At 41.4% G+C, this 26521-nt stretch overlaps 1 protein-coding gene across 1 annotated transcript in view; it reads right to left on the bottom strand.

Annotated features, from left to right (window-relative positions):
- The window catches only part of LOC141140773 (serine palmitoyltransferase 3-like), a 224306-nt gene that overhangs the window by 55400 nt on the left and 142385 nt on the right, over positions 1-26521 (bottom strand). The window contains exons 7-9 of the mRNA XM_073628260.1: positions 23294-23399; positions 8326-8545; positions 6780-6906 (exon numbers count right to left, since the gene is read on the bottom strand). Of these exons, the coding sequence (XP_073484361.1) occupies positions 6780-6906; positions 8326-8545; positions 23294-23399 (453 nt within the window). The remainder of the gene's footprint in view (positions 1-6779; positions 6907-8325; positions 8546-23293; positions 23400-26521) is intronic.

Genomic DNA, 26521 nt, shown 5'->3' on the forward strand with positions numbered 1-26521 from the left:
TGTAAAGGTTCGTGTTTTTTCACTTTAATGCATCCTAACACCTGTAAGTGACGACCCCCAGCCCACCCGTTTTACTTACCTGAACCCTCAAACTTGTCCCACGGGGATGCGCCTTCTCTCTGCTAGGGGGTTCTCGGCTGTTGATTGGATAGATTGATAGCAGCGCAGCCATTGGCTCCCACTGCTGTCAATCAAATCCAATGATGCGGCCGCCGGGGGACGGGGCCGAGTCCTGCATTCGGCGCCTATGGACGCCAAAAGCTGGACTCGGGAGTGTGCCCGCAAGGTGACCCCCCCAGGGGAGCGCTTCTCCCAGGGGGTTATCTGATGCTGGGAGGAGCTGAGAGAGCGGCCGAGGGACCCCAGAAGACCAGGATCGGGCCACTCTGTGCAAAACGAAATGCACAGTGGAGGTAAGTATGACATGTTTGATTTAAAAGGAAAAAAAAAAAAAACTTTAGTGTCACGTTAATATAGGCTTACCTGTAGGTAAAAGTGGTTGTACGTACAACCACTTTAAGGAATACACTACTGACACCACTCTGCCCTAAGCCTGCTGATTGGACAGTGAGGGAACAGCAGGGGACTGATAAGGAAATCTTCCTACTCACTTTGCCCTCAATCATTTACATGCAGCACATCTGATTAGTTTTGCCCCTGTGTCTTTCTGCCCGAGCTCTACTATATAGGGTACTACAGGAGTCTGATACAAAATCTAATTCAGGTAAATAAACTGCATTTCAAAAAATGTATTTAATAATTAATGAATACAGAGCTGCATTAAAATTTGACACTTTTTTATCTGCCTGGAGTTCAGCTTTAGATGAACAAAAGCTGCCACTTTTAAAAAGGGATTCAGGGCACACACATGTGCTAGCAATATTCGCACTTGCAGAATTGTGTTTGAAATAAAGAAAGGTCAAGAAAACTGGTGTATTTTTCCCCTGAAGACAGAGGCACGGCTGCAGCCACTGATTATAAGCCGGCAGCAGCCTGGGGCTACGGACAGCATATGCTTCCAGTTTATATATCAAGCGAATGTAGTGAACGAAGACTCTCACATGAACATCACTGCTGTCAGCTCTACACTATTTTAAAACACGCTAAAAGGGAAATTCACTAAGCAGCAGCAGCTACTGCTGTACGGCTATTATACATATTCCCCTGCAACTGATCCTGGAATAGAATGCAAATTGTAAACAGATTTAATGGTTGTTTTATGCATGCTTTCTGATTTTAGTAGGAAAAGACCCACAAATACATACATTTATAAAAATTACAGGACTCAAAAATATTTTTTGTATATTAGTGTGGAACTTTAATTGGCTCTCAGAAATGTACGGTAATTACCGAATAAAGTAAATAGGATTTTTTGTATTTGTTTACATTTTTTGCCTCCATTTTGACCTAGGTGAAAATGATACATCCCTTCTCCTTCAGCCTCCTAGGATATCCTTCTCAAGTTAGAGGAGGCTGTCAGTGTAGCGGTCCCCACAGTGCAAAACATAGCCCCTGATTCAATATCCATCATAATCCTTGCAATTGCAAGCACTTTTTCATTGGGCGGTGCAGCCATGTGACCATACTGACCAATGAGAGGCACATCTGAGGCACTTTTTAGTAATATGTTCCAGAAGAAAGAAGCGTTTTAGTGCAGTCATGTGGTCGCACTGACAAATGAGTGCTTGCCATTCCAAACTTTATGATAGATACTCACTCTGGGGCTGTGTATTGCTGTGTAGGGTGTTCAGACTGCTACATCAGCAGCACAGGACATCATGGCCACTATGTGCAATGGGGTCAGGAGGGGAGGCCTAGAATATTTGGAGTTAGTTCCGTTTTTCATTTTTCATGAAAAGGTGAACTTCTCCTCTAAACATTTGGATTAGCATGCCAGACGACTAGCATGGGAGAGTTCAGCAATGACAGCCTACATACTTCTCTCAGTGTTTCACTGCTGTGTAGTAAATTCCCAATGCAATAGGCACAAGTAATGAGGGAATATCACCTTGTTCCAGTATGCCAGCACTCACGCTTTATTGCTTTGTGGAAAGGTTACAGAAGCCCTACTTATTCAATACTAGTATTACACACACTATAAAAGTAGCCTTTCTTAACTAGGGTTCCTCCAGAGGTTGCTAGTTGTTCCTCAAGCAATAAGCAACTTCTGCTTATTTCTCAGGGAACTGTCAAGTTTTTTTTTTATTGTTCAACCTGCTGGTTGATCAAATAAAACTGTCCATTTATACCGTTTTTTTTTTTTTATTCTTTATTTTTACTCATACAAGAGCATGTACATACAGAAAGAGGAGATCATATCGTCTAACAAAGCTCGATTAGTGATCAGAAAAGTAAATTTAGCAAAAGGCTATAGACCTCTATGACCTTTGGTGAAATGAGCAAGATCAACAAAGAATCCGACACTGTACAAGCCCTGAGTGTTCTTCTGTTTTTTTTCCATCTTCTCAAATTATTGTAAAGGGGGGGCGGGATATAGTAAAGGCAGGGGAATAGAGGGGGGTGGGAGAGGAGCAGGGGGGGGGGGGGGGAGACACCCCCTCGCCTCACCCTCAGGGAGCATCAGACTGGTTAAGTGCAGTGTCTCCAGCCCGGGCAATGAGGTCCCCAGGCCTTCCCTTTGTCTGAGAAAATTGAATAATTCCAGGTATTTCTATGGGTTTCAGGTTTATTTTGGCCCGATAGGACCAAGTCCCCCATGTGGTTTATATCCTTAATATTGCAAAACCAGAGGGCTATGGGGGTAGGGATAGGGTCCTTCCATTTCAGAGGGATGAAGGCCTTTGCAGCATTTAAAAGATGGCGAAGAACAGATTTCTTATATGTCTTCAAGGGTATTGAGAAATGGTGCAGAAGGAAGAACGCTGGGCAATCGGGAACACTGAAGTCTATACATTTCTGAGCGATCTGTCTGACCTACTTCCAAAATGGCTGTAGTAGTAGGCAGGACTAAAAAAAAATGTGAATGGTCATGTCAGCAGCATTTTTACACCTCCAGCACAGATCCATGGTATTGGGAAATTGTCTGTGTAGTTTCGTAGGAGTCCTATACCACTATACCCAGATTTAGTCTCCGGCACTGGCATAATATCTTGAACCCTGCATTATGTTGCAGAAAGGAAAGCTACTATCTGTGTAAGCCAGGCCATACATAACCAAGTTTTCTTTTTTTTTTAACCATAGGTTGAAGGAAAGAAAGTTGCTCGTTCCCTCCCTCAGAGCAATTTTATTCTGACAGCGGGAGGCTTCCCAGCCATCAGAATACAATGATCAATGCTTACTGATATAGCTGCTGGCAGTGATTGCATGACAAAAATCCAACAGGCTGGTTGTACTGAAGTCGATCGATGGATTGACTTTATTACAACCAGCCTGCCCATTCATGGATCGAAATCCGGCTGATTCCTGCTGAACTGGACGAATTTCAATCAATCAGTCTATGGCTGGCCAGGGCTGACAATACTGCTTTGGATGTTATTGTAGCAGAGGCTTTGGGTTGTCAGGTTAAATGGGATAGAAGCACTGGATTCTGGCAGATTAACAGGTATTTTTTTGTACTTGCAGAATTTATGAAAGGATAAAACATGGATAAATGTTCATGTGTTGTGGTGATGTATTGAATATGTTTTTTTTGTATTCTGTCCAGGCATGCACTTTAAGTTTTACTGCTCATAATGCTCTTTAAAATTATGCCTGTGTACCAAAGAGCATGCATTTTACCTGGACCTGTGAAAAAAAACTATTATTTCTGTTTAAACAGCACGTAACGAAAAACACTAAAGTCACTGGTCATGATCCTACAAAGTAACTGGTCATTAAGGAGTCAAGTAACGCTTGGGTGACAGTTCTGTGTTATACATGCTAATCTAGAGGAGCTTACTGGCAAGTAATTGCTTCACAAATACATAAGTTCACCCAACAAGTCAATGGGAGTGACTTTAATTCAAAAGGATGAACTCGCTCAGCAATTATCTTTTGTATTATTTGTGGGACACTTTCAGGATTGTTGACGTCTTCACAAAAGAAACCAGAAGACTTATCTTCTCAAAGTGTTTCTGTTCAATGCTGTCGGGCGACTTTGGAAGTCAAAATTGAATACAATGACCAAAAACGGGGGAAGTGTGTCAAGTTCAACAGAATGAGTTGGCAGCTATGCAATTATGGATTTTATTCTATATTCTTTTATACAAACTAGATTACTGACAACTATGCTTAGCTAATGCATGAGGCTAGGTCTGCTTTAAAAGTTTAGTCCACTTGAAAGTATTAATGGCCCCTGGTGGGTTTACATTTTTTGGTGTTAGGTTTCTTTTTCTCTATAAATGTATGCTCCTCCCTGTTTGTTTTGCAGAATATAAATAGGAAGTCCAATAGGGAGATTACAGACTCCGTTCCAATGGCTGCAGCAGTTGACACGACTACAAAGCCAGGTTCAGAAATCTTGCCAAGTGTCCAATAGATGTGTGAAGCCCAGGATCATATAACCTCCCCTGGCAACACACCTGAATCGATTTTCAGTTTTGGGTAGACTTACCCTTCTAAAGCTGGCCATATACTGGTAAATTTTTAACCACTTAAGGACCAGCCTCGTTTTGGATTTTAGGTGTTTACATGTTTAAAAAAGTTTTTTTTGATAGAAAATTACTTAGAACCCCCAAACATTATATATTGTTTTTTTTCTAACACCCTAGAGAATAAAATGGCGGTCATTGCAATACTTTTTTTTGCACCGTATTTGCGCAGCGGTCTTATAAGCGCACTTTTTTTGGAAAAAATTCACTTTTTTGAATAAAAAAAATAAGACAACAGTAAAGTTAGCCCATTTTTTTTTATATTGTGAAATATAATGTTACGCCAAGTAAATTGATACCCAACATGTCACGCTTCAAAATTGCGCCCGCTCGTGGAATAGCGTCAAACTTTTACCCTTAAAAATCTCCATAGGCGACGTTTAAAAAATTCTACAGGTTGCATGTTTTGCGTTACAGAGGAGGTCTAGGGCTAGAATTATTGCTCTCGCTCTACCGGTCGCGGCGATATCTCACATGTGTGGTTTGACCACCGTTTTCATATGCGGGCGCTACTCACGTATGCGTTCGCTTCTGCGCGCGAGCTCGTCGGGACAGGGCACTTTAAAAATTTTATTTTATTTTTTCATTATTTATTTTACTTTATTTTATTTATTTTTTCACTGTTTTAAAAAAAAAAAAAAATTTGGATCACTTTTATTCCTATTATAAGGAATGTAAACATCCCTTGTAATAGAAAAAAGCATGACAGGTCCTCTTAAATATGAGATCTGGGGTAAAAAAGTCCTCAGATCTCATATTTAGACTAAAATGCAAAAAAAAAAAAAAAAAAAGTTGTTTAAAAAAATGACACACAAAAAATTGTGCTTTTAAGAGAAGTGGGCGGAGCAGACGTAATGACATCGCTCCGGCAGTCCTATGGTATAGAGACGGGTGTGCGCCATCTTGGCCTCACTCGTCTCTATACCCAGGCACAGAAAGGACCCGATCGCCTCCACCGCTACCGACGGCTCCGGTAAGCGGCGGAGGGCACGGGAGAGCGGTGGGTGGCACCCGCCGCAGAGACCACCATTATCGTGTACAGAAACGCCGGCCCTAAAGATGGATACCTCGGTTGTGGCAGCAGCTGCTGCCGTTACCAAGATATCCATCTTTAAAGTAATGACGTATATATACAGTGGCTGGTCGTTAAGTGTAAACGCCCATATGAAAAATCAGTATGTTTGAGATCAACAGTGGATAAAGCCAACAGAAATTTAATAAATGTCACCCAAAAGTACTTCATAATTTTGTTTATTTTTAACATTATTTATGGTACAAATGGAATTTTCCATAGCAAAACCACATGGACCATTAGACATTTGTTAAAAAAACAAACAAACACATTTTCACGTCACAAAGGTTGAAAAGGATCATCGCTCTAACTCCATGATTACAAAATCAAATGAACGGACCGAAAAATGACCAGTTTTGAAAAAAATTCTTCTAATGTATGAACGGCTTGATAGTCTCCCATATATTACAAGAGCCAACAACTGATAAGGTCAAAGTTCACCTACAGAGTTGATGGTTTGTAGTTTTATGAAGCACTATGTTAGATTCCAGATAGCAAGGATAACTTGCCACATATTTGTGGCGGTGTTGAATTGAAAATCTGTTAACTTACTGCACATTTTCACTGGCAAGTTGTAAACTAGCAGAGCACTTGAAGCACAAGTTCTAGTTGACATTTTTCCAATTTGTAGCAAATTTGCATAGCAAGTCTCTAGCAAGACCAAAGTTGCCAAGGTGAGTCTACAGCAAATGCTCTGCAAGTCACAGTGACCTCTGTGGTGGGATGACTATTGAACATCATAACTGAACCAAAACCTGCAGCACACTTGCAGATTGTTTGCAAAGAAAGTTGGTCTGGAGTCATGCAATGCAGACTTCAATTGTGCAACAAATTTGAGAAGCCCGGCAAGTCTAGCAATAGCTTAGCAAGTAATTTTTAAACTTGCAGCTCAATTATTTGCTATATGTGGGATGCTAATTTGTATAAAATATGATACATTCTGTTGATCTTCGATAGAGATTTCAGTCTCAATCTAGATCCCTTGTAGATAAACTGATACCCGAAGAAAATATGATCCAATACAACAGCCAACTTCTTGTCACATAATCACAGCTATGGCATGATGGCTCACTGCATTCAAAACAAATTGGTCAATAGGATGAACCAAGAAATGTTACCTGTCTGTGTCCCATCACGCCCCATAAAGCACTTCATCACCCTGATGATTTGCTCTGTTACAGGAGGAGAAAGTGAAGCTGCATAAAGTGCACTGTGCGAATGTGTTCTCAAGTATTCCACTAGTTCCTGGAGGTAAAACATGTCCACATGTTAGAGGCTAGTTTACAGTTAATTACTTAAAGAAAATGAAGAAGCATAAACAATAATGTAAAGAACATTTAATAGACAGCAATGTAGAGCTCTGATGTAAAGATGGACTTCATGAAGATTTGGCCATCTTGCCATGTGGAAGATGGCTTCACTCCTATGTGTTTTGGTGACGACTTGGTTTCTAACTAACTACCACAGGGCATTGCATTGCTATTCATTTTGAATGGCACCCTAACACACTTAAGCAGTGCAACTACATTACAGTAAACCACAGCGCATGGCGAGGCACTACCATGCACTTTGGGGTTCTGTGACAGCAAAATGTTGAAGCTGTCATTTTAACTCACCTCTTTCAACCACAAAGCTGTAAAGAGGGCCTAATAGTAGATTATAAAAGTTTTAATAGTAAGCTAAATTCTGCATTTCTGCTTGGAACAGATATGCATCAGTGTTTATACAATAGTTTCAATAGTGAGAAGGGAAGGAGGCATAGTGACACTAGGCAAAGGACCTAGAGTGCTATCATCCCAAACCAAAAAATTACTAAAACAAGGTAAACAGTAAGGGACTTTCTAGTATGGCACCAAGGGACATACATTTAAAACATAGGTAAAAAAAGTATATTTCCCAATTTATTACTCACTTCATAATAATAATTTAAAAGTCTAAAAGAATCACATACTGTATGATGCTCAATATAGTATTTTTTTTTTTTTTTTTTTAACTACAAAGACCACTCATAATTTCACCAAACTGAGTGTCCCATTTTACAGACAGCAGGTTGAAGGGAGAGAAGGGGAGGTTTAAAGTAGAGCTATAGGCAAAACTTTTTTTTTCATTTTGGATAGAGCAAGGGAGGGTTATAGCCTCTGTCAGATTTGTTCACCATCTGTGTCCCATTGTAGAGATTTGCTATCACTTCCTGTCCCATTGCCAAACAGGAAGTGAAAGGAAATCCCTGCAAATTAAGGGAATTCCTTGGAGACCCCCAGGTCCCCATTGAAAGAATACCCATCTATTACTTTTCTTGGGACAACCCAAAATTTGGAATTTTCTTTTACTTTCACTTGCAATGATAATGGTAAACAGGACAAATATAGAGGGTGAATTTCCTTAACGGGAGACAGACAGAAATAAAAACTGACAAGCATACTAATCGCTCTGCACTCTATTCAAAACTATAAAAAAGTTTATCCATATGTTACACTTTAAACCAGTATTGTTCAGATATGCTTTGAAAATGAATAAAAGAAGCCGACTGGTTACCATTCACAATTGCACCAGATTCTGTCTGCTCCATTTTTGATAAATGTGCCCCTGTTTGAGAATATTAATATTTCTTCTTAACATGTTTTTTCGTCATTTTGTCTAGCTTCTCCCACAATATAGTCTTACCCTTTTCCCAGCAATGTATCCGCCAATAGCTCCAAAACTTTTCGTAAACGTTCCCATCATTACATCAATGTCTGTAGGGTCCATCCCAAAATATTCCACCACTCCTCGTCCTGTAGGTCCCACTGCCCCAATACTATGTGCCTCATCCAAATATAAGTAAGCCCTGTATTTCTTCTTCAAGGCCACAATTTCCGGTAGACGAACAATAGACCCTTCCATGCTAGAACAAGCAAGAGAGAAAAAAAGCATTACAATAACAGACCGGTGTATTTTAATCAGGCCCAGTAAACCTCCAGTGATATTAATGGGGTAATCTGTAGGTACCCTTTACTCTAAGGGATGGACATCACTTTACCCAATACCAACTATTTTTTGTGACATATTTGAGCTAAAGAAGTTAAGAATCTTTGCACAATAAATTGTGTGAATATTCACTTCATTTATCTAATCTTCTGCAGGTAAAATAAAATAACAAGAATTCGCTTTTCACATAACTGGATAATATGAAGTGAATAAATATTCACACAATTTTCCTTTGTGAAGATTCTCAATTTTCCTTTAATGTAGTAAATAAAAAAAAAAGAAGAAAAGGGACATTACTTGATCGCTTAATCTGACGGTTTTCTTGCGCTACTGGCCCCTGTATTCCTTGAAATCTTCATCCTCAAATGCCCCCCCCCCCCCCCCCCCTTCTGGTGCTGCGGGGGTGAAAAGAACTGAAGGAGCTGTGTCAGGTACTTGTCGAGTGTGCCTGACAATGTCTGCCATTTCCGGCCAACTCCTCCATTCATAGAGCCATGCTATAGCTTGTATGAATAAAACACGATCTATGAATGGTGGGTAGGAGACATCAGAGGATAAAGGTTTCAAGGAATATAGGAGCCAGCAGCACAAGGGACACATTGGATTAATAGTAAGTAATGTCCCATGTGCTGCCTTTGCTTACTCCTACTTCTGATAATACTTATGACTTGATACGATGATCCAATATCTTCAGTGCTCTGATCTGCTGACCCAGAACAAGAATTCAGTTCAGGAGCACTTAACTTACTTCACTCTTTGCATACTTGCCCTAGGTCCCAGACCATAGCCACATTTTTCAAAAGGCAACCCGGTGGGTGTCCAGAGGACTCAACTTCATGCTCCTGCAGTAAATCAGGTGAATATCACAATTGGTGAAAGCTGGAGGATGCATTTGGCATCTCATGGGCAATGCCTGTACATAAAATACAAACGAGACAGCCTCGCTGTGCCTACTGAAATCCTATCACTGTCACAAAGTAATATGGGAGGCAAAGCTACTACCTTGCCTAGTTCCTATATCTGTGTGAAATTAAAAAAACAATGTAGCCTGTGGATTACCAGGACAGCTAGACAACTAACATTTTTTTTAAACAACAAAATAGATTTTTATTAAATAGAACGCAAGGCATTACATGGTACAATTGCATAGGCATACAATCCATAGAAACCAGGAGCTGCAATCTTCATAGCAATAAATGATTGGTAGTAACTGAGTTCATAGCACTATTGAAAAGAAAAATGGAAACAATTAAACAAAAAAACAAAAAAAACAAAAAAAACAAAAAAAAAAAGAAGAGGACAGTCCAACTGGAAGTATACAGAAGTTACTTTGTGTTATAGAGATTCCAATACATCACACTAATGTCTGATATCGTATAAGGCAAATTACCGCTGACAGAACACAAATAGTCTCATACAGTCACTTAACTGGAGTTAGTGCAGGAAACCAGCTAGCCCATTAATAATCCGTCTAGAGCCAGCTGTGGGGGTGCCACCTCTGGGGAGATAAACCAACTCTGCCAGATATTTAGGTGATTTCCTATGATAGTAGGTGTTTTTTCTCAGATAAGGATAGTATTAACCATTTGGATCCACTGTGCCTCTGTCGGGACCTGTGCCGAAAGCCAAAGTTGGGCAATCAGCTTCCTAGCTAGGTATAAAAGCCTCGTGAGGGCGATGTACACCGGAGGGGGGCACAGTTCCTCAGTGAGACTCCCCAACAGACACGTCAGTGGGTCCATTGCCAGCTATACCTGGTATACATTGTTCATTTTGGCGACAATTCTGCTCCAATATTGCACCAACTTGGGACATCTCCAGAGCATGTGGATGAGGTCACCCGGATGAGCCTGACATTTCGGACATATGGAAGTCTCTTGTCAACCCCATTTATGTAACTGTATAGGTGTACGATATACTCGGTGCAATAAGAATCATTGCAATAACAATAAGAATCTGATCCCACTGTTCACCATCAATTGGACCAACATCTCTCCCATACCTACCTGCAGGGTAAAAGGTCAGGGGCTTGTATATGTGATAATAGATGGGTATAGATCCTAGAGATGATACCCTTTTTCTCGGGGTCAGTGTATATGGATTCCAAGAACGTGGAGTCCTCTAACTGCAGATTAGAGTGTCTACTCTGGCAACGCATGGCATGTTGTAACTGTATGTATTAGTAATGATGACCTTTCAGCTCTGGGAATTCCCGCAGAAGTTGGATATATGGTTTTATGACAGAGTAATTTAGTACTTGATTGATGTATCTAATCCCCACCCTATCCCAGATCGGGTGTTTGACAACTTTAGCTAAATCTGTATAATAGTGGTTCTGCCAAATGCGTGTTTGATGAAGAAACCCAGTCAGTCCCAATTTATTTTTGACACCTTTCCAGATTTTCATTGATTAAAGCTAAACTGTGGGGCAATGAGATGGGACCATAGGGAGGCCCATTTCCATATGGGACAAGGCTAAATATCCTGCATCAGGGCCAAGGAGTAGATCCCTGGAAGAGTCTGCAGCCGTCGAAAGACCCCAGCCTGTAAAGTGTTGTAATTGGGCTGCAAATAGTACATTTGTGGATGTGGAACAGCCAGTCTACCCTGATGTTTGGGAAGTTGCAGAGTGGCAAGTTTAATGTGAGCCACTCCACCCCTCCAGATAAGAGACCTGCAAGTCTATACGCTGGAACCAATACTGCGGTATCCAGATCGGGGCATTATGCAGAATGAACAGTAGTTGCGGGGCCCAAATCATCTTTATGAGATTTACATGTCCAGTTACTGTCAGCGGTAACTTACATCAACTGGCATGTTTGTGTTGGAACTTTTGAAGTATTCGTTTCAGATTCAATGTTATGGATTCCCGTGGGTCCCCGGTTACCATTATACCCAGATATCTGAATGAAGTGACTACCTGTATTTGAGATACATCCTCCGACAAAGGTGCCAGAGGAAGATCCAACGGGAGAAGAGCCACTGATTGATTAGGCACATCACTGCCCTTAAAGAGTCCCCAGTATCTCCCAGATACAACAGAATGTCGTCTGCATACAGGGAGATTTCTCTGTCCCCTTCGGAAGCCCACGATGTTGGGGGAGGCCCACACCATAGCTGCCAGGGGTTCCAATGCAAGGGCAAACAGCAGGGGCAACAATAGGCACCCCTGCCTCGTGCCTCGAAACAGAGAAAAAGACTCCGATAAAAGGTATCGTTAATCCTTACTCTCGCCATAGGTGCAGCATATAAACGTTGTATCCAAGATATGAATCCGTCACCCAGACCGAACCGATGCAGAACCTCCCATAGATAGTTCCACTCCACACTATCAAAAGCAAGGAAAAACGAAGAAATCTGGAAGCCGCACACCGGTCTGATAAGTGCTTTTATTCATAAAAAGCTGGATCACAGAAATATACAAAGCACTACAGCATAAGTGTACAGAGATCAGCTGACGCGTTTCGCACTCATAACGAGTGCTTACTCACAGCTCACAAAAGCTTCGGCAGCGTCGAGGGAAAATATAGCTCTGTTTTCCGGGTTATCCAGCACAGTAGACTGGGCAGGAATGAAGCCAGACTGGTCCTGATGGACCAGGTCTGCCACAATTCCCGACAGTCTAGTGGCCAACACCCGTGCAAGCAATTTAACGTCCGCGTTGAGCAGTGAGATAGACCTATAGGAGTCAGGCTGTAAAGGGTCATTGCCACCCTTTGGGATAACTACTATGATAGCCTCATTCATAGAGGCGGACAAACCACCATCCTGTAGGGCATTGTTTAGGGTTTTTAGCAGGGCTAAACGTCAGCTCCCGTTGATTTATTATTGGCCATCTGTGCTACTGCTAATGAAAGTACCTCTAGTGTTAGTGGGCTATTAAGGCCCTGCCTCGATATACATGGAAGGGAGCACTGGTCCAGAAAATGACCCAGCTCCTCCTGTGTAGGATGCACTTTGAATGTATACAAGTCCCAGAAAAAATGTAAGAAAACTTCAGGTATTCGGGTCTGGTCAACAACCGTTTCCCCCTCTACATTTTGGATGGCTTCTATATGGGTCATCTCCTGCTGGGCTTTAGCTATCATTGCTAGCAAGTGTCCTGTGTTTTCCCCATCATTAAAGTACTTTTGCTGCAGGAAGAATCTCTTATTCTCCGCTGCAGTAGTAGAAACCTGTTGATACAGGGCCTGAGCTTCTAGCCATCTACGTTCAGACTCTGAGGTGGGGGCAGCAATGTATGACTCTTCTGCTCTGGCGGCCTCACTCATTACGAGATTCTCCCACTCTTTGGTTTTAATAGAGGTAATCTGTTTGATAATTAAGCCTGTATATGAGCCTGCAGGGCACCCCAAACCACCGTGGACCTAGCTGTACCCTGACTAAAGTGCATGTCTACCCTGCTAGCTTGCATAATAAAAAAAAATGTGCCGTCCCTGATCATCAACCAGGGAGTGCAGTAGAAAAAGGATTAAAAACGTTTGGGACTTTATATGAGGTGTAGGACAAGATAGTTCATAACCTTAATCCCAAAATTGCAAGACTAGCTCAAAAAAGGAAAATGAACTTTATATGAAGCATGTGATAACATGGATAGCAAGTATGTCTCACAAGTAGCTTATAAATAGTATAACTGCTATATATCAAGGTAAACAAAGCATAACTTGTGTATAAAACAAATTGATTTATTCCATACATGTAATACATAAAAGCATCATAGCATAATAAATAGTAATACATGATAATAACAGACCCATTTGATCCATGTGAGTAAAAGTAGAGCCATACCTCATATTATCAGCATAATACAATATGAGTTTGTAAGATGTTCATCCGGTGTAAACACGTATTTAGCATCCAATTTCTCGACGCGTTTTGTGGAATAGCTCTACTCATCAGCAGCAGATGCATTGTAAGTGTAGCACTGGTAGATTTGTGATCTACCATTTAATAGGTAAATTTAGTGAATTGCTCGTTATAGGAAGTTAGATTTGCCTCTGTTCCAGCTTGGCTGACGTTGCGTGTGGTTCCACATTGTGCCGGTGGGTGTCATTGTCACCATCGGCGGGTGTTGGAAAAGCAACGTGTTAAAGCGGATGAGTGCTCCTCTGTCCCGAAGAGAACTCGGTGGAGGTGGTCCTCCGAGTTGCATTCTGGGAGAGGGTATTTATGGGATAGACGCCATGTTCGTTTTCAGCCACCTGCTGGCCCTCCTGGCCGACAGGTATGTGTTAGAGTACCACCTCGTGGTCCTCCGTTCCGGAGGCCCGCGTTGCTGCGGCGTGTGGGTGGGCCCAGAAGCCTGTCTGGGGCCTACCACAGCAGCCGAGAAATGGTCCTGAGCTGTCTATCCAGAGTGAAGAAGCTGGACAACCGAGAAGATCCCAGGGGAGGACCCGTCATGGAAGGATCATGCAGAGTGCTGGTCTGGAGAGGGGCCTGGTGACTCGGTTGGAGGATGTATCCTGAAGTAGTCTTATTACATGGTACTGCCGGGTTGGCTTAGAGGTCCAAGTACTGTGTCTGACATTCATTGTGAACCAATACATCCTGTGGCAGAGGATCGTACGGGTTTATTTCAAGCAAGTCTGTGGCAGAGACTTTTGTTCGTGCTACGTACTGGCTGCTAGGCAAGTGAGAGAGGCCTATCCAGGCGAGCAAAGATCGTGTTCCACAAAAAGGGGGATTGCATTCAATTACAGTATTCAACCTTAAAGGATGTTCTAAAGAAACCTAAAGAAAGGTATTGGAGCTTCCCTGCAGTTTTCCTCCTGCCTCTTTCCTGCTACTTCCTTAGTTACTTGGTTCAATAAAGCATTAAAAACGTACTCAAGTGTTGGTGCTTATATCATCCAGTGGTAAACTCAACGGAACCCTAGGCCCGGTGCCGGTGAAACAGAGGTATCGAGAGTGAAGGTAACAGCCCGCTTTAAACCAGCAGCTCCACCGAGAGTTAGTGCTACATAAGAATCTAAAGAAGGTAATAAATAATGGTAGTTATCAATGGGTCTCAGCATGGGAGAGGGGGTACAAAGAAAATAAAGTAGTGAAAAGAAACCCACCCTGCTATGGATCAAGTCGGAGTTTGGGTAAGTAATGACGGGGGCCGAAGGCTAGCCAGGGTACTCATCAGTCTCGGGAGCTGAGGTGGTATGTCCCAAGGCATATGATGACAGGCCACCAGGGAACAATAAATCAAGAAAGGTGGTGTTCCGTAAAAGGAGGGGTGATACAACATCACCATAAACCTATGTAGAAATATATATAATTGAATAAAGCACAGTATAATGTACCAAGTGGTCCATGTGCATACGGACCAATAATGGTTCCAATCAATGGTGAAGAGTTCAAGCAACAGTGTGTTCAAGATAAGCCTACATGTAAATAGAAAATAAGAAGTTGCAAGAAGTGATACAATAAATCCATAAAACAAGGAAGAGAAACGAAACGAGAAGCAGACCCATAGGTTGAAAAGACAGAGAAGGGGACAAGAAAAGTCAACATTATTACCATAAAGTCTAGATCGCTGTACTAGACTACAATTGCATAGTGTCCACACAACCAGCCACTAGGAGTGATTGAACACACTGAGGGGAGTATAAATACTCAAAGACAGTCAATGGGTAACCACCAAGGCGCATGAGGGGAGAAGAGACGCCAACACCCGAGCGGAAACATCCGCCAGGCACTTGGCGCCAATACGCCTCATGCATAACGCCGATGGGAGTACTCAGAGCTGGCGCATTGATGTCAGCAAAGCCAACATCATGCGCAAGACACTGGGGGCGTGGCGTCAACGCACAGCGGAACAGCACCCCGAACCCCCGCATCCAAGAAAGGCGCAGGTTGAAAGGGGAAAGTATCTGGTGTGCGTCGCAGCTCCCCAGCCTGTGAATAACCAGCCGAACCAACCAGCCACATCACTGCCAGGCAACCATAGCAGGACCATACGCAAAAAGGGGGTGGGACTCAATATAGTAACACAGACTACAATCTAATAAACCTAACCAATGCTGACACACCAAAGGGGAAGGTTTGATGGCAAAAAAAAAAAAAAAAAGGAATCTACTACCATATTAATGTTGTATGATAGAAAAATAATAAATAATGGACTGTGTGTATATGGTGACGTTATATCACCCCTCTTTTATGGGACACCATCTTTCTTTGTTTATTTTTCCCTAATGGTCCGTCATTATATATGCCTTGGGATATACCACCTCAGCTCCCGAGATTGACGCGTACCCTGGCTGGCCTTCGGCCCTCGTCACTACTTGCCCAGACTCCGACTTGATCCATAGCAGGGTGGGTTTCTTTCCACTACTTTCCTTTTCTTTGTACCCCCTCTCCCATGCTGAGACCCATTGATAACTACCATTATTTTTTACCTTCATTAGATTCTTACAATGCATCTGCTCCTGATGAGTGGAGCTATTCCACAAAACACATGGATCAAATGAGTGTTATTATCATGTATTACTATTATGCTATGATGCTTTTATGTATTACATTTATGGAATAAATCGATTTGTTTTATACACAAGTCATGCTTTGTTTACCTTGATTTATAGCGGTTATACTATTTATAAGCTACTTGTCAGACATACTTGCTATCCATGTTATCGCATGCTTCATATAAAGTCCCAAATTTTCCTTTTTTGAGCTAGTCAGGGAGTGCAGTAACAGAAAGGAGACAGCATGTGAAATGAGTATGCCGACACCCCTGGAGTAAGCTGTGTGAGTGGAGTGGAAGTGGGTTGGATAACTAAAAGTAAAATTAGCTTGCAAGTGTGTTTCCTGTAAGCACACCACAGCAGGTTTGTGGGCCTTCACCGTAGAGAAAAATGCCACCCGCTTCACTCCATCACCCAGCCCCCTCACATTCCACAAAATCAAAGTACACACATTAGACATAGGGCAACGGAATGGTAAGTAACTTGTAGGCATAGTTCCAGGTGTAGAAAGTCATCAGGGGACTCCTCACATCTCCACTTAGTAGCTGTGAGCAAAAGTATTCTCCAAAGTCTAGGTGAATGGGTGATAGTGTCTGCCAAGTAAAAGGTAATTCCAGCTGGACAACCACAAAAAAGCAGAACTCCCTCCCTGCAACCAGCCGGGGTCAGTGGTGGAAAAGAAAGACAGTAAGTAACCAAGAGAAAAAAGAAAAGGTCTCTGCATCCTCTAAACAGTTAAGGAGACAGCTAACATAGTGCATGTCCACACAGGACAATGTTAGGGGGGCCCCATCATCTCAGTTCAACTCTGATTCAAAAGGGACTTGCGAATCCAAGTCATTGGTAGAATGTAGTTCAAACAACTTATGTATTCCTCTCCGCTTTAAAAGAAAGACTGAGAAAAGAGATCAGCATACTCAGATCTTCTCCTGAGGTATCCTCATTAAGCAGTAGTAAGAAATAATACAATCAGGCCATGGGTGCTAGTGTTGTTTTAAGGGTGTGCTCCATACGATCCAGCCAGTTGGACGCATTAACAGGATTATCAAAAAATTGCGTCTCACCATTCGCTGCAATTCTAAACTTAGCAGGATACAAGACAGCAAAGGTGACATATCTGCAGAGATGTTTCTTCACTTCAGTAAACTTGGCCCTGCAGCGCTATAGGTCAGCAGAGTAATCAGTGGTTCCCACTGCTGTCAATCAAATGCTGTGAGGAGGGAGCGGGGTTGAGTTGCCCGGTCTGTGTCAATAGTCACAGACAGGGCAGCTCGAGAGCAAGCCTACTTGGGCGGCCCCATGAATGGCTGCTTTCCATGGCAGCACTTGCCAAAGAGGAGAGGCCTAGAGATCCGGGGGGACCCTAGAAAAGGAGGATCGGGGCTGCTCTCTGCAAAACCATTACACAGAGCAGGCAAGTATACCATGTTTGCTGATTTAATTTAAAAAAAAAAAACAACAAAAGTAAAGTTTAATGTTACTTTAAATCAGAAGTAAACCCTCCTATCTTTTCCAGCCAAGGAAGCTGCTTCTTTTTGGTCTGCAACTCCCATGGTGCTGCAAATGTGATCACTTATGACACCAGCCATTTGATGGTTTGACAGTTTAGTTGAGGACCCACACAAATGTGGCAGTTCGCAATCCCAACATTCCAGGAAAGTAACTGTTTTTTGAAACTGTTAAATCGATTTAGTTCTTTATGGCATACTGCTGTTCAGGGGCTCTGGGTTTCAGCAAAATGGCAGCCCCAGCAAGAAAAAACAGGAGAAATGCTAGAGGTAATTTACAGTACACGCCAATTCTGGTAGCATAATTATTAATGTGGAATGTATGTTCCTTGCTAAAGAACATTATTTTTTTATCAAGTTGTTATGGGTAAAGTTCCACTTTAAGGGCTCAGTCACAATGGCCTACATGGTGAAATGCAGGGCTTTACTGCATGGGCAGTTATTGTGACGTTTGACAAAGGGCGGTGTGATGTGTGTTTATACATCCCGCACGGTGCACTTTTTTGCCGTCAATTTAGCTGAAATTTTTTCATTATATTTCATAGATTTTCACACACCACAGCTTGGTTGTGTGGTAGGAACAGATGCATACTGTAAGTATTTTTCTGCACCACACTGCTTGACACCCAAGGGCACTGTTGCAGTGTGAACAAGAAACATAGCAAACTATTGCTTTCTATCTGCACTTGAGGTGACTGTTGTTGATTGAACACAAAGAAAAATAAAAACAGTCACCGTAGAAGAGATCTAAGACTGGGCACACACAGATGACTGGTACATTGACCAATGTCTGTGAACCCCCAGCTACACATAGACAAGAATAAAGTATAGCCATTAGTAGAGATTAATTACTTAATTAATTAATTACTATTAGTAGCACACAATGTGGGCGATTGATCACTTCTACATACTGCACTTCATTGTTGCCTATTTATAGCAAATAGTAGCTGGGCGATCACAGAAGACGATGACTGTAGCAAAAATCGCCCAAGTGTGCCTAGCCCAAGTATTTACAGTATGTACTTATTTCTCTCAGCACAGTTGTCCTGTAGGGCATGCTTAGGAAACACAACCATTCTACGTATGTATTGTGTATGTAAATCAGAACAATAGTTCAATGGGCTGCATTGTTAAATCTGCTCCTCTTTTTAAGGTAGTATGTGAACCTGGCATGAGGAGCAGTTATTGAGTTATGCTATAAGGGGACAATGGCAGTGACCAGTGAGTTCAGGAGGTACTGCATGTGGGTTTAGAAGCTTAAGAACTATTTTACCAAATCGTTATCTTGACTACATCCATTACTGGTCTGCTCAGGCTGCCATACTTTAATTTTTTGTAAGAAGCCTTACAACATAATTGATCTGGTTCTTCCTATTTAGTATTAATCATTATAAATGCTTACTGCCTAAGATGTGGCCTCATGTGTTCTGCATTAAAATGGTCTTAAATAAAACCAGACAACGCAGATCAAACCAAATTCTTGCTGTCCTGGCAGATCAAAGCAATGCTCTTAATCATTTACATTATATGCTCCTGACTGACCAAAAGAACAAAAAAAAAAAAAGTGTGGGACAGGCATAAGCAAATATTATGAAAGTTTGCCAACTAACACCCAGACAGACTCAATTGTGGAGGACTTCCTTTTCCTCTGATTGATATATATTGATCAGGAACAAATTGGGAACATTGTAGCGTTTCCTGTTGCTGACAACCTCTGACCAGTATCTGTCATGGGTAGTTATTTATATTGAGCGGTTTTAGCTTATAATACGAAGAAGAAAAATACGAAGAACATTACAAGGACCAGATGTATTACTGTGGAAATAACAACTCCAGCACTGGCAGACTGCACTTCCTAGAACTGTTGATAAAGACACCCATTTTCCTCTAAGCTTTAATAAATGTGCCAGTATCAGACCATGTGAAAACATACTTGGGTTTTTGATGCCAAAAAAACACTGTCAATCATGCTCCACCAGAAAGAGGTCCGCTTGGCCAAGAGTAGGAGTAGAGGTTCAACAATGTTTTTTGGCTGGCACTTTGGAAGAGAACCTTAAAACCAATTTCCAAATACTAAAAGAATTTCTGAAAGGCGTCCATATTACCCATGGCAAGCAGCTGGTATGGTAGGAAATAATATGGTACCACTGTAGAAAAGAAATTATTTTAAGACCACCTAGACATTCCCATGGCTTATATAAAACCAAGTAATCTGCTGCTTTGTACTTTCATATAGTTATAGGATTCTTCTGTGACCAACCTCCAAAAATGCTTACATCACTCAAGCCATGATATGAGTAATGTGTTTGCCTCCATCAAGTGCCTTGGCCAGTTTTAATACTAACGTATATACAATAAATAAAACACAACCAGTGTTTAAAGCTGTCTACATTATGAGTGAACACCATACCTCCTAAGCCAATCTGTACTAAATGCATGTCCCCCAAAAAATAACAAAGCTGCTGCTGCGGCATCTTGTACTGCTGGCTTCAGCCAGAATAGACATTCATGAAATTTCTTTTGGTTTGTATAGTTCAATTAATGCAGTAACCGCCTCAACCCCAAAGGAAGTGAATATACCTGTTTTGTATTATGCCACTACTGTTATAGTAGGGTGTACACAGGGAAAGACTGACAAAAATGGTACTATTGGTTTAAAAGTTGAAGTGAACCCCTTATGGCTGCATTACTGGACATTCTTCTAGGGGAACTAGCCTTTCTCAGCCTTCTACCCCCAAGGAACCCTTAAAGTTTATTTCAAGAATGTCAGGTAAACCCTACTAATGCTAACACCAATTAATTGTTCAGAAGAATTTCTGTTACAGTGGTGGTCAGAATGCCACCCTACAAATACTTAAACATTTAATAAAGTCATGTAACTGACGCTGCCAAGTAGCTTTGGACCTGGAACAATCAGATGGTACATCAAAAAGCCACAGCTCAAGTTACCTGTAGCAACCCCTGGAGGAACCCAACAACTGGTTTAGAGGAACAACAGTATAGTTTTAGCCAGTATGCATTTTGAGTTCTTTTGAGTTATTTTAACTTTTATGGGAAAAGAATTTTTATGTGATTTTCTCTTCTGTTTTCATAATATATTGTGGCATTTAGCCCTGCCTATCAGATAAACAAAATTGAGTGCTTTGCAGCAGTCTGAGCAGACTGTTAAATTTGAACTGTGAGGGAATCAGCTAAGCAAAATAAGTGGACATTTGGGGGTTGACTTACTAAAGTAGTGTAGTGCATGTTTACTTTCATCAATGGTAGCCATACTTCTTTCATGACAGGTTTCCTTTAAAGGACACAATGATGGTTGCATCCTGATCTGGCTGGAGCCTAGCCTAGTGCCTTCATAGCCTAATGCGTTTATAAATTAGTACAAACTTGTAACTGCTGTTGTTCCATGGGCAGCTATTAAGGATCTTCCCCTTGGGCCAAAAGTAGGCTGCTTTCTACTGAGAGTACATAATCCTAATGAGGTATATTAATCAGCCTCCTTCATTCACTATTATGAATTATCGTTGATAATTCAGCTGGATGTTAGTGGCCTAATAACACTGAATAAATGTCCAAGATTTATACTGTTTTCCCAAACATTTCTAAAAGATGAAAGATGCGTAGAGTCAGCAAGCCTAGGAGGAAACTGTGTCCACTGCATTCATTATGGGGATTTGGCAGTTCTTAAGAAAACAGCAGCTGTGCAGCAGCCTGGGTGCCATATAATAGACAGCAATATTTAGCATTAAGACTTTGGTGGTCTGTTGAATCTGTAGATGATCAAAGGACTTGGAAGACTTGAAGTTTTTCTCTGCTTTGCCAAACGATGTTTATTTAGCGTTTAATCTGATTAGAGAGGGGATGTCCAGACTGCTCAGAAGCAGCAGGTCAGTGTGGTAATAATGTGCTAGAATTGACTGACAGGTGTTTAGATAAAGGTCAGTCTATGAGTTTTGTCTGCTGCAGATAACACTTCAGATGCTGCTGGTGGAGTCATGGCCTTGAGAAACTTTCAAAATGTCAGCAGATCCCAGCAGTTAGACAACCTGACTGATGGATATAATTGAGAGGCTGAACAGGATGCACTATTGATTCAATATGTTCCAGATAAAGTACAAGGAAATCTCTTAAAATCCCATGATTAAAAATCAAAGGCTGTTTACAAACCAAATCTAGCCTCTTTCTTTCCCATCTTCTCAGCTCCTGGCACATTTTTAAGAGACTCCATCATTAACTTAAAAACAATTGCAGGTAAATGCACAGAAAAAGCTAGTATTCTAAATGGTTATTTGCAGCATTTTTCCTTTCCATAAGGGCTCTTTCAGACTTGTGGTGCCCTTTGAAGAAGGATCCTTGTTCAAAAAGCTTTTCAGATGGCATTTTACAGGCAGTGAGGAGACGTCACTGACTGATTTAACCCTGTAATGCTGCAAAACTACACTGCAGTGCATGTATTGCACGTGGTTGCGGCTTGGCCCCACTGAACTCAAAGGGTGCTGCTTGTCAAACTCTGCACCCAAAGTTTAAATTGCTGAGGCCAGGAAGCAAAGCATTGTGGCCACGTCATGAGTACGTGAGAAACGTGCAAAAAAAGTTCCTGAGCACCTTATTATTTAAATGTTCATATGGATTTTTTTGATTAAATACAGGATTTTCAATGGACTTTCATGTTTAGATCATGTATTGATGTACATATTACATTATATATATTTTTATAGCACATGCACTTTATTTTTTACATTCATATGTTTATTGGTTTATGTTGTCTATTTAAGGTGAACACTGATAACTCATTCAGTTTCTCATTAATGTTTTAGAGTGACCTTCAGAATACTCATATATAATCACATTTACTTATGAATTTGTTTTTTTTGTTTTTTAAAGGAACAGTGCACCAAATTTTGTACACATTTTTTAGTAGTCTAATATTACGATTTTGAGTTGCAGCAGTTCATATTATTGGCCAAGTGCATGATCTATTTTTCTTATTTCATTAGCTGGCCAGTACTTTTCCTGTATGGATGGTGGCCATCATGAGCACAGACCAGCCATAGGAATGAAGGCGGCAGGTGGGGTGCAGGAGCTGGCTAGGATGTTTTTTTTACTGTCCATAACCCCTTCCATTGATTGATGCAACCCTGCAAAATTCCCTGTGCAATGGTAATGTTACTTTGCATTCCCTTTTAGTGCTAGGAGCATACAGCTGAGCATGCTACTACCTCTGACACCTACGCTGTTACAGACAGTTCCATATCATCACAAACAATCAGGAACCAAAAGGTGAGGTTTCTAAACAGGCAATCACCTTGTAAACCATGATATGGTGATCACATGGCTTTGTATGTAAACAGCTGTCACTGACAGATGTCAGAGTATTTCTTTCCCTTTGTGTTTTGGCTGTACACTGGCTTTGCCAAGAAAAATAGATTTTTATTTTTTTAGACATTTTTCTTAAAGAAGGGAGTACAGTGTATTGAAAAAACCCCAAACATTTTTAGGCTCCTGAAGCTAGTGGAGTGCTAAGTACATCACTGTGCCTTAAAAAGAAAAAGAATACACATTAAAGTGCCAACGTGGCACATTATTCTATGCCCACAGGTATGCTTTAAAAATGTATATAAATGTTCCTGGGTCTTCATTTCCTTATTGAGTCATCAGCCATATTAAGCTAAAAGTCATTCCTTCTTTCTTATGTTATCTCCTTACCTGTAAATTCCTTCTACAAGGATCAGTATTTTCTTCCAGGCTCTGTGGTTGCGTGGCTGACCAGTGATAATAGCTTCTCGTAGTAATTTTTCCAAATTTTTAATGTCTAAAAAACAAACATAAATTACAGCTATGAGAATTGCCAACTTGTTTTTCAATAGATGCCTTCTGATGTCAAAATACCAGTTCTAAAACTGGCCATAGATAGATGGAAAATTGTCTGGTGCAGCAAGGACTGGCCAAATTTCAATCTGTGGCCGTTACCACTCAAGAGAAGTTGATCTAATAATCCATTCTCCCGAATGGGAATGCTGGAAATGTTTCCTTCAATCAGTGTATTCTGACAACGGAGGAGTCCCTGCTGTCAAAATGCAATAACACAGCGGGGAGGATTCCACTATCCACCTCAAATGTGTGGATGGGGAAATCCATTCTGTTTTCTTTGGTCAGCCCGCTGGTCGATCAAAAGACAAGCAACCCATCTATGGGCAGCTTAGGACAGGTATAGGCATGTTATTATAATATTAGCATTTTCATAGCACATTTTACAAAACATGGTATGTTGTACACTATAGTAGATTTAATAAAAACGAATAATTCCCATAGGTGTGAATAAACTAGTGCATTTTTCTCTCTCGTGAGTAAATACCAATAGTGCTGGAGCTGCATGTGAACCATACAGTATAATTTTAGGTGCATTCTGGGAATTCCCAGTTTTCAAGCTTTCCAAAAACCAATACTTTTTTTTTCGTCCCCGCAGGCTGAACAAAATAAATAAAACATAGTCCACCATCCTTGCTAAACAGTAAGAACTGCAACTGTATCTTGATAGAAGATGCTGACTCGCTGCAGTCACTGGTCAGCCAAGAATTATCTGCCTTGCTCCTTCAATTTATGGACCCAATTGTGTCCTAATTCATGCATCAGATCCACACCGATGTATAGTGCTTGGAGATTCATGCAGGTCCATGCAGCCGACCACCTATCACTGATATGAACAGGTTGCCTGCATGGAACTCCTGTGCATCCAGCACAGATGAAGACAGCACTTCACGTGGGTGTACAGATTGGTACGCCCATGTGAATGAGGCCAATAGGGATGGATTTATAAGAAAAATTGCAGAGCTATTCATTCTGTGAAACTGCATGTACATTCGTGCTATGATAAGCTGCCAGAAATAGTACATGTACCTTTTTAGTGCACTAGGCAGCCCATTCAAATTAATGGGCTACTTTAATGCAATGCAGGTTAACACGCATGCACGAATGCAATGCAAGTGCCTAAAGGTAGGTGTTTCAGGCAGGACATTTATAAAAAGGTACACATCAGATCTAAAAGCATGGGAAAAGTGGTAAAGAACTTGGGTGAGAATAGAGGACTGACCTACCAAGGATGTAGTTGGGAACCATAAACAATCCCTCCCATATGGTATTAAGAGGTTCATTAAGTGAAATGTTTCTTTACATTAATCCAAAAAGCGGAAAACGTCTATCCTAAATGCCAGGATAAATCAGGTTTCAGCTACAATGTACTTCAAACAATCTGTAATTATCTTGAAAAGGATGACAATTGTCTGGTAAACAGGGTCTCCCGACTGACTTGCTAGCTTGGTGGGTTTCTGATAAAAGGAAGGCGGCACTCTGTAATTTCCCCTTTAAACTTTGGTAACTTGAGACATACAGCAATATTCTTCCAAGTCGTTCTTGAAAAGCAATACATTACAGACTGTCAGATGAAACATTTTAAATTGTGTCTCTTTAAATTAAATTTAACATTTTTTAAATAAAATATTACATTAAAATATTGTGTGTGTGTTAAAAGTCAAATATTTCTAGTAAAATTACAAATGAACAATTTATATTGTGCTGGAAATGACTGAATCTGTACTGAAGAAAATCTATCTGATGGGCTGCTCCAAAGCTGGCCAGAGACTTTAAAGGTCACTTGTGTGTGTGCACAATCCAGCTACCCTCAGCTGACTAATAATAGGCCTCATTTCACACAGCATTTATCTGCCAGCTGTCGCAAGAATCCAGAGGATTCCAGTTGTTGGATTAGTTAAAGTGGCTCTAAAGGCTCAAGTTTTTTTTTACCTTTATGCATTCTATGCATGAAGGTAACAAAACTTCTCTTTGCAGCCCTCCCCCCCAATACTTACCTGAGCCCCCCTCTCAATCCAGTGATGTGGATGAGAGCTGAGGCTCTTCGGGGACTCTTCCAACTTGTTGGCTCAGACAGCAATTGGCTCCTGCTGCTGTCAATCACAGCCAGTGAGCCAATGAGGAAAGAGAGTGGGAGGGGCCACGCTGCACCTGTGTGTGTGAATGAACACGCAGAGCAGTGGCTCGGGAGAAAGCCTCCCTGGGTGCCCCCATTGCAAGCTGCTTGCTCTGCGGGCACTTGGCAGGAGGGAAAGGCCAAAAGCACCGGCAGCGCTGCTCTATGCAAAACCACTGCACAGAGCAGGTATGACAGTTTTTTTTTATATAAACGATAGCCTTTAATATCACTTTAGGTTTAGATATGGACTGTTGGGGCTAGTCCAACGCTGGCAATAGATGGATTGAAATTTGGCCAGTAAAGCAGGGACCGGACGAATTTCCATCCATCTATGGCTGTTCCTGTTCATGAGAAGTCAATCTAACGATCAACTTCTCATGAATAGGATTGTTGGAAATTTCTTCTTTCATTAGCACTGCAGCCAATAGGAGGAGCTCCCGCTGTCAGAATACAATAGCACAGCTGTAAGGATTCCCTCATCCACCTCGCTCGCTTCTAAACCTATTCATTTAATGGTTTCAAAAAACAGTTACATTCTAGGCATGCCAAGAATGCTGTCACATTTGCTTCTGCTCTCAACCAAACTATAAAACCATCAAATGGCTGGTGTCATAACTGATCACATGTGCAGCACCATGGCAGTTCAAACAGAGACTAAGATGGCACGTTCCTTGGCTGAAAAGGATAGGAGGGTTTAGTTCTACTTGAAAGTAATTCTAAAGGTTTTTTTTTAAATAACAAACATGTCATACTTACCTTCTCTGTGCAATGGTTTTGCACAGAGCAGCCCCAATCCTCTTCTTTTTGGGTCCCCCACTGGTGGTTCTGGCTCCTCCTCGCTGCCGAGTGCCCCCAATAGCAAGCCTCTTGCTACGGGGCACTTGCACAGACTCGCTCCTGAGCCAAGCTCCTGTAAATAGACATTGTCCATTTACACACAAAACGAA

Source organism: Aquarana catesbeiana, linkage group LG04, assembly GCF_042186555.1.
Source record: "Aquarana catesbeiana isolate 2022-GZ linkage group LG04, ASM4218655v1, whole genome shotgun sequence".
Lineage (NCBI taxonomy): Eukaryota > Metazoa > Chordata > Amphibia > Anura > Ranidae > Aquarana > Aquarana catesbeiana.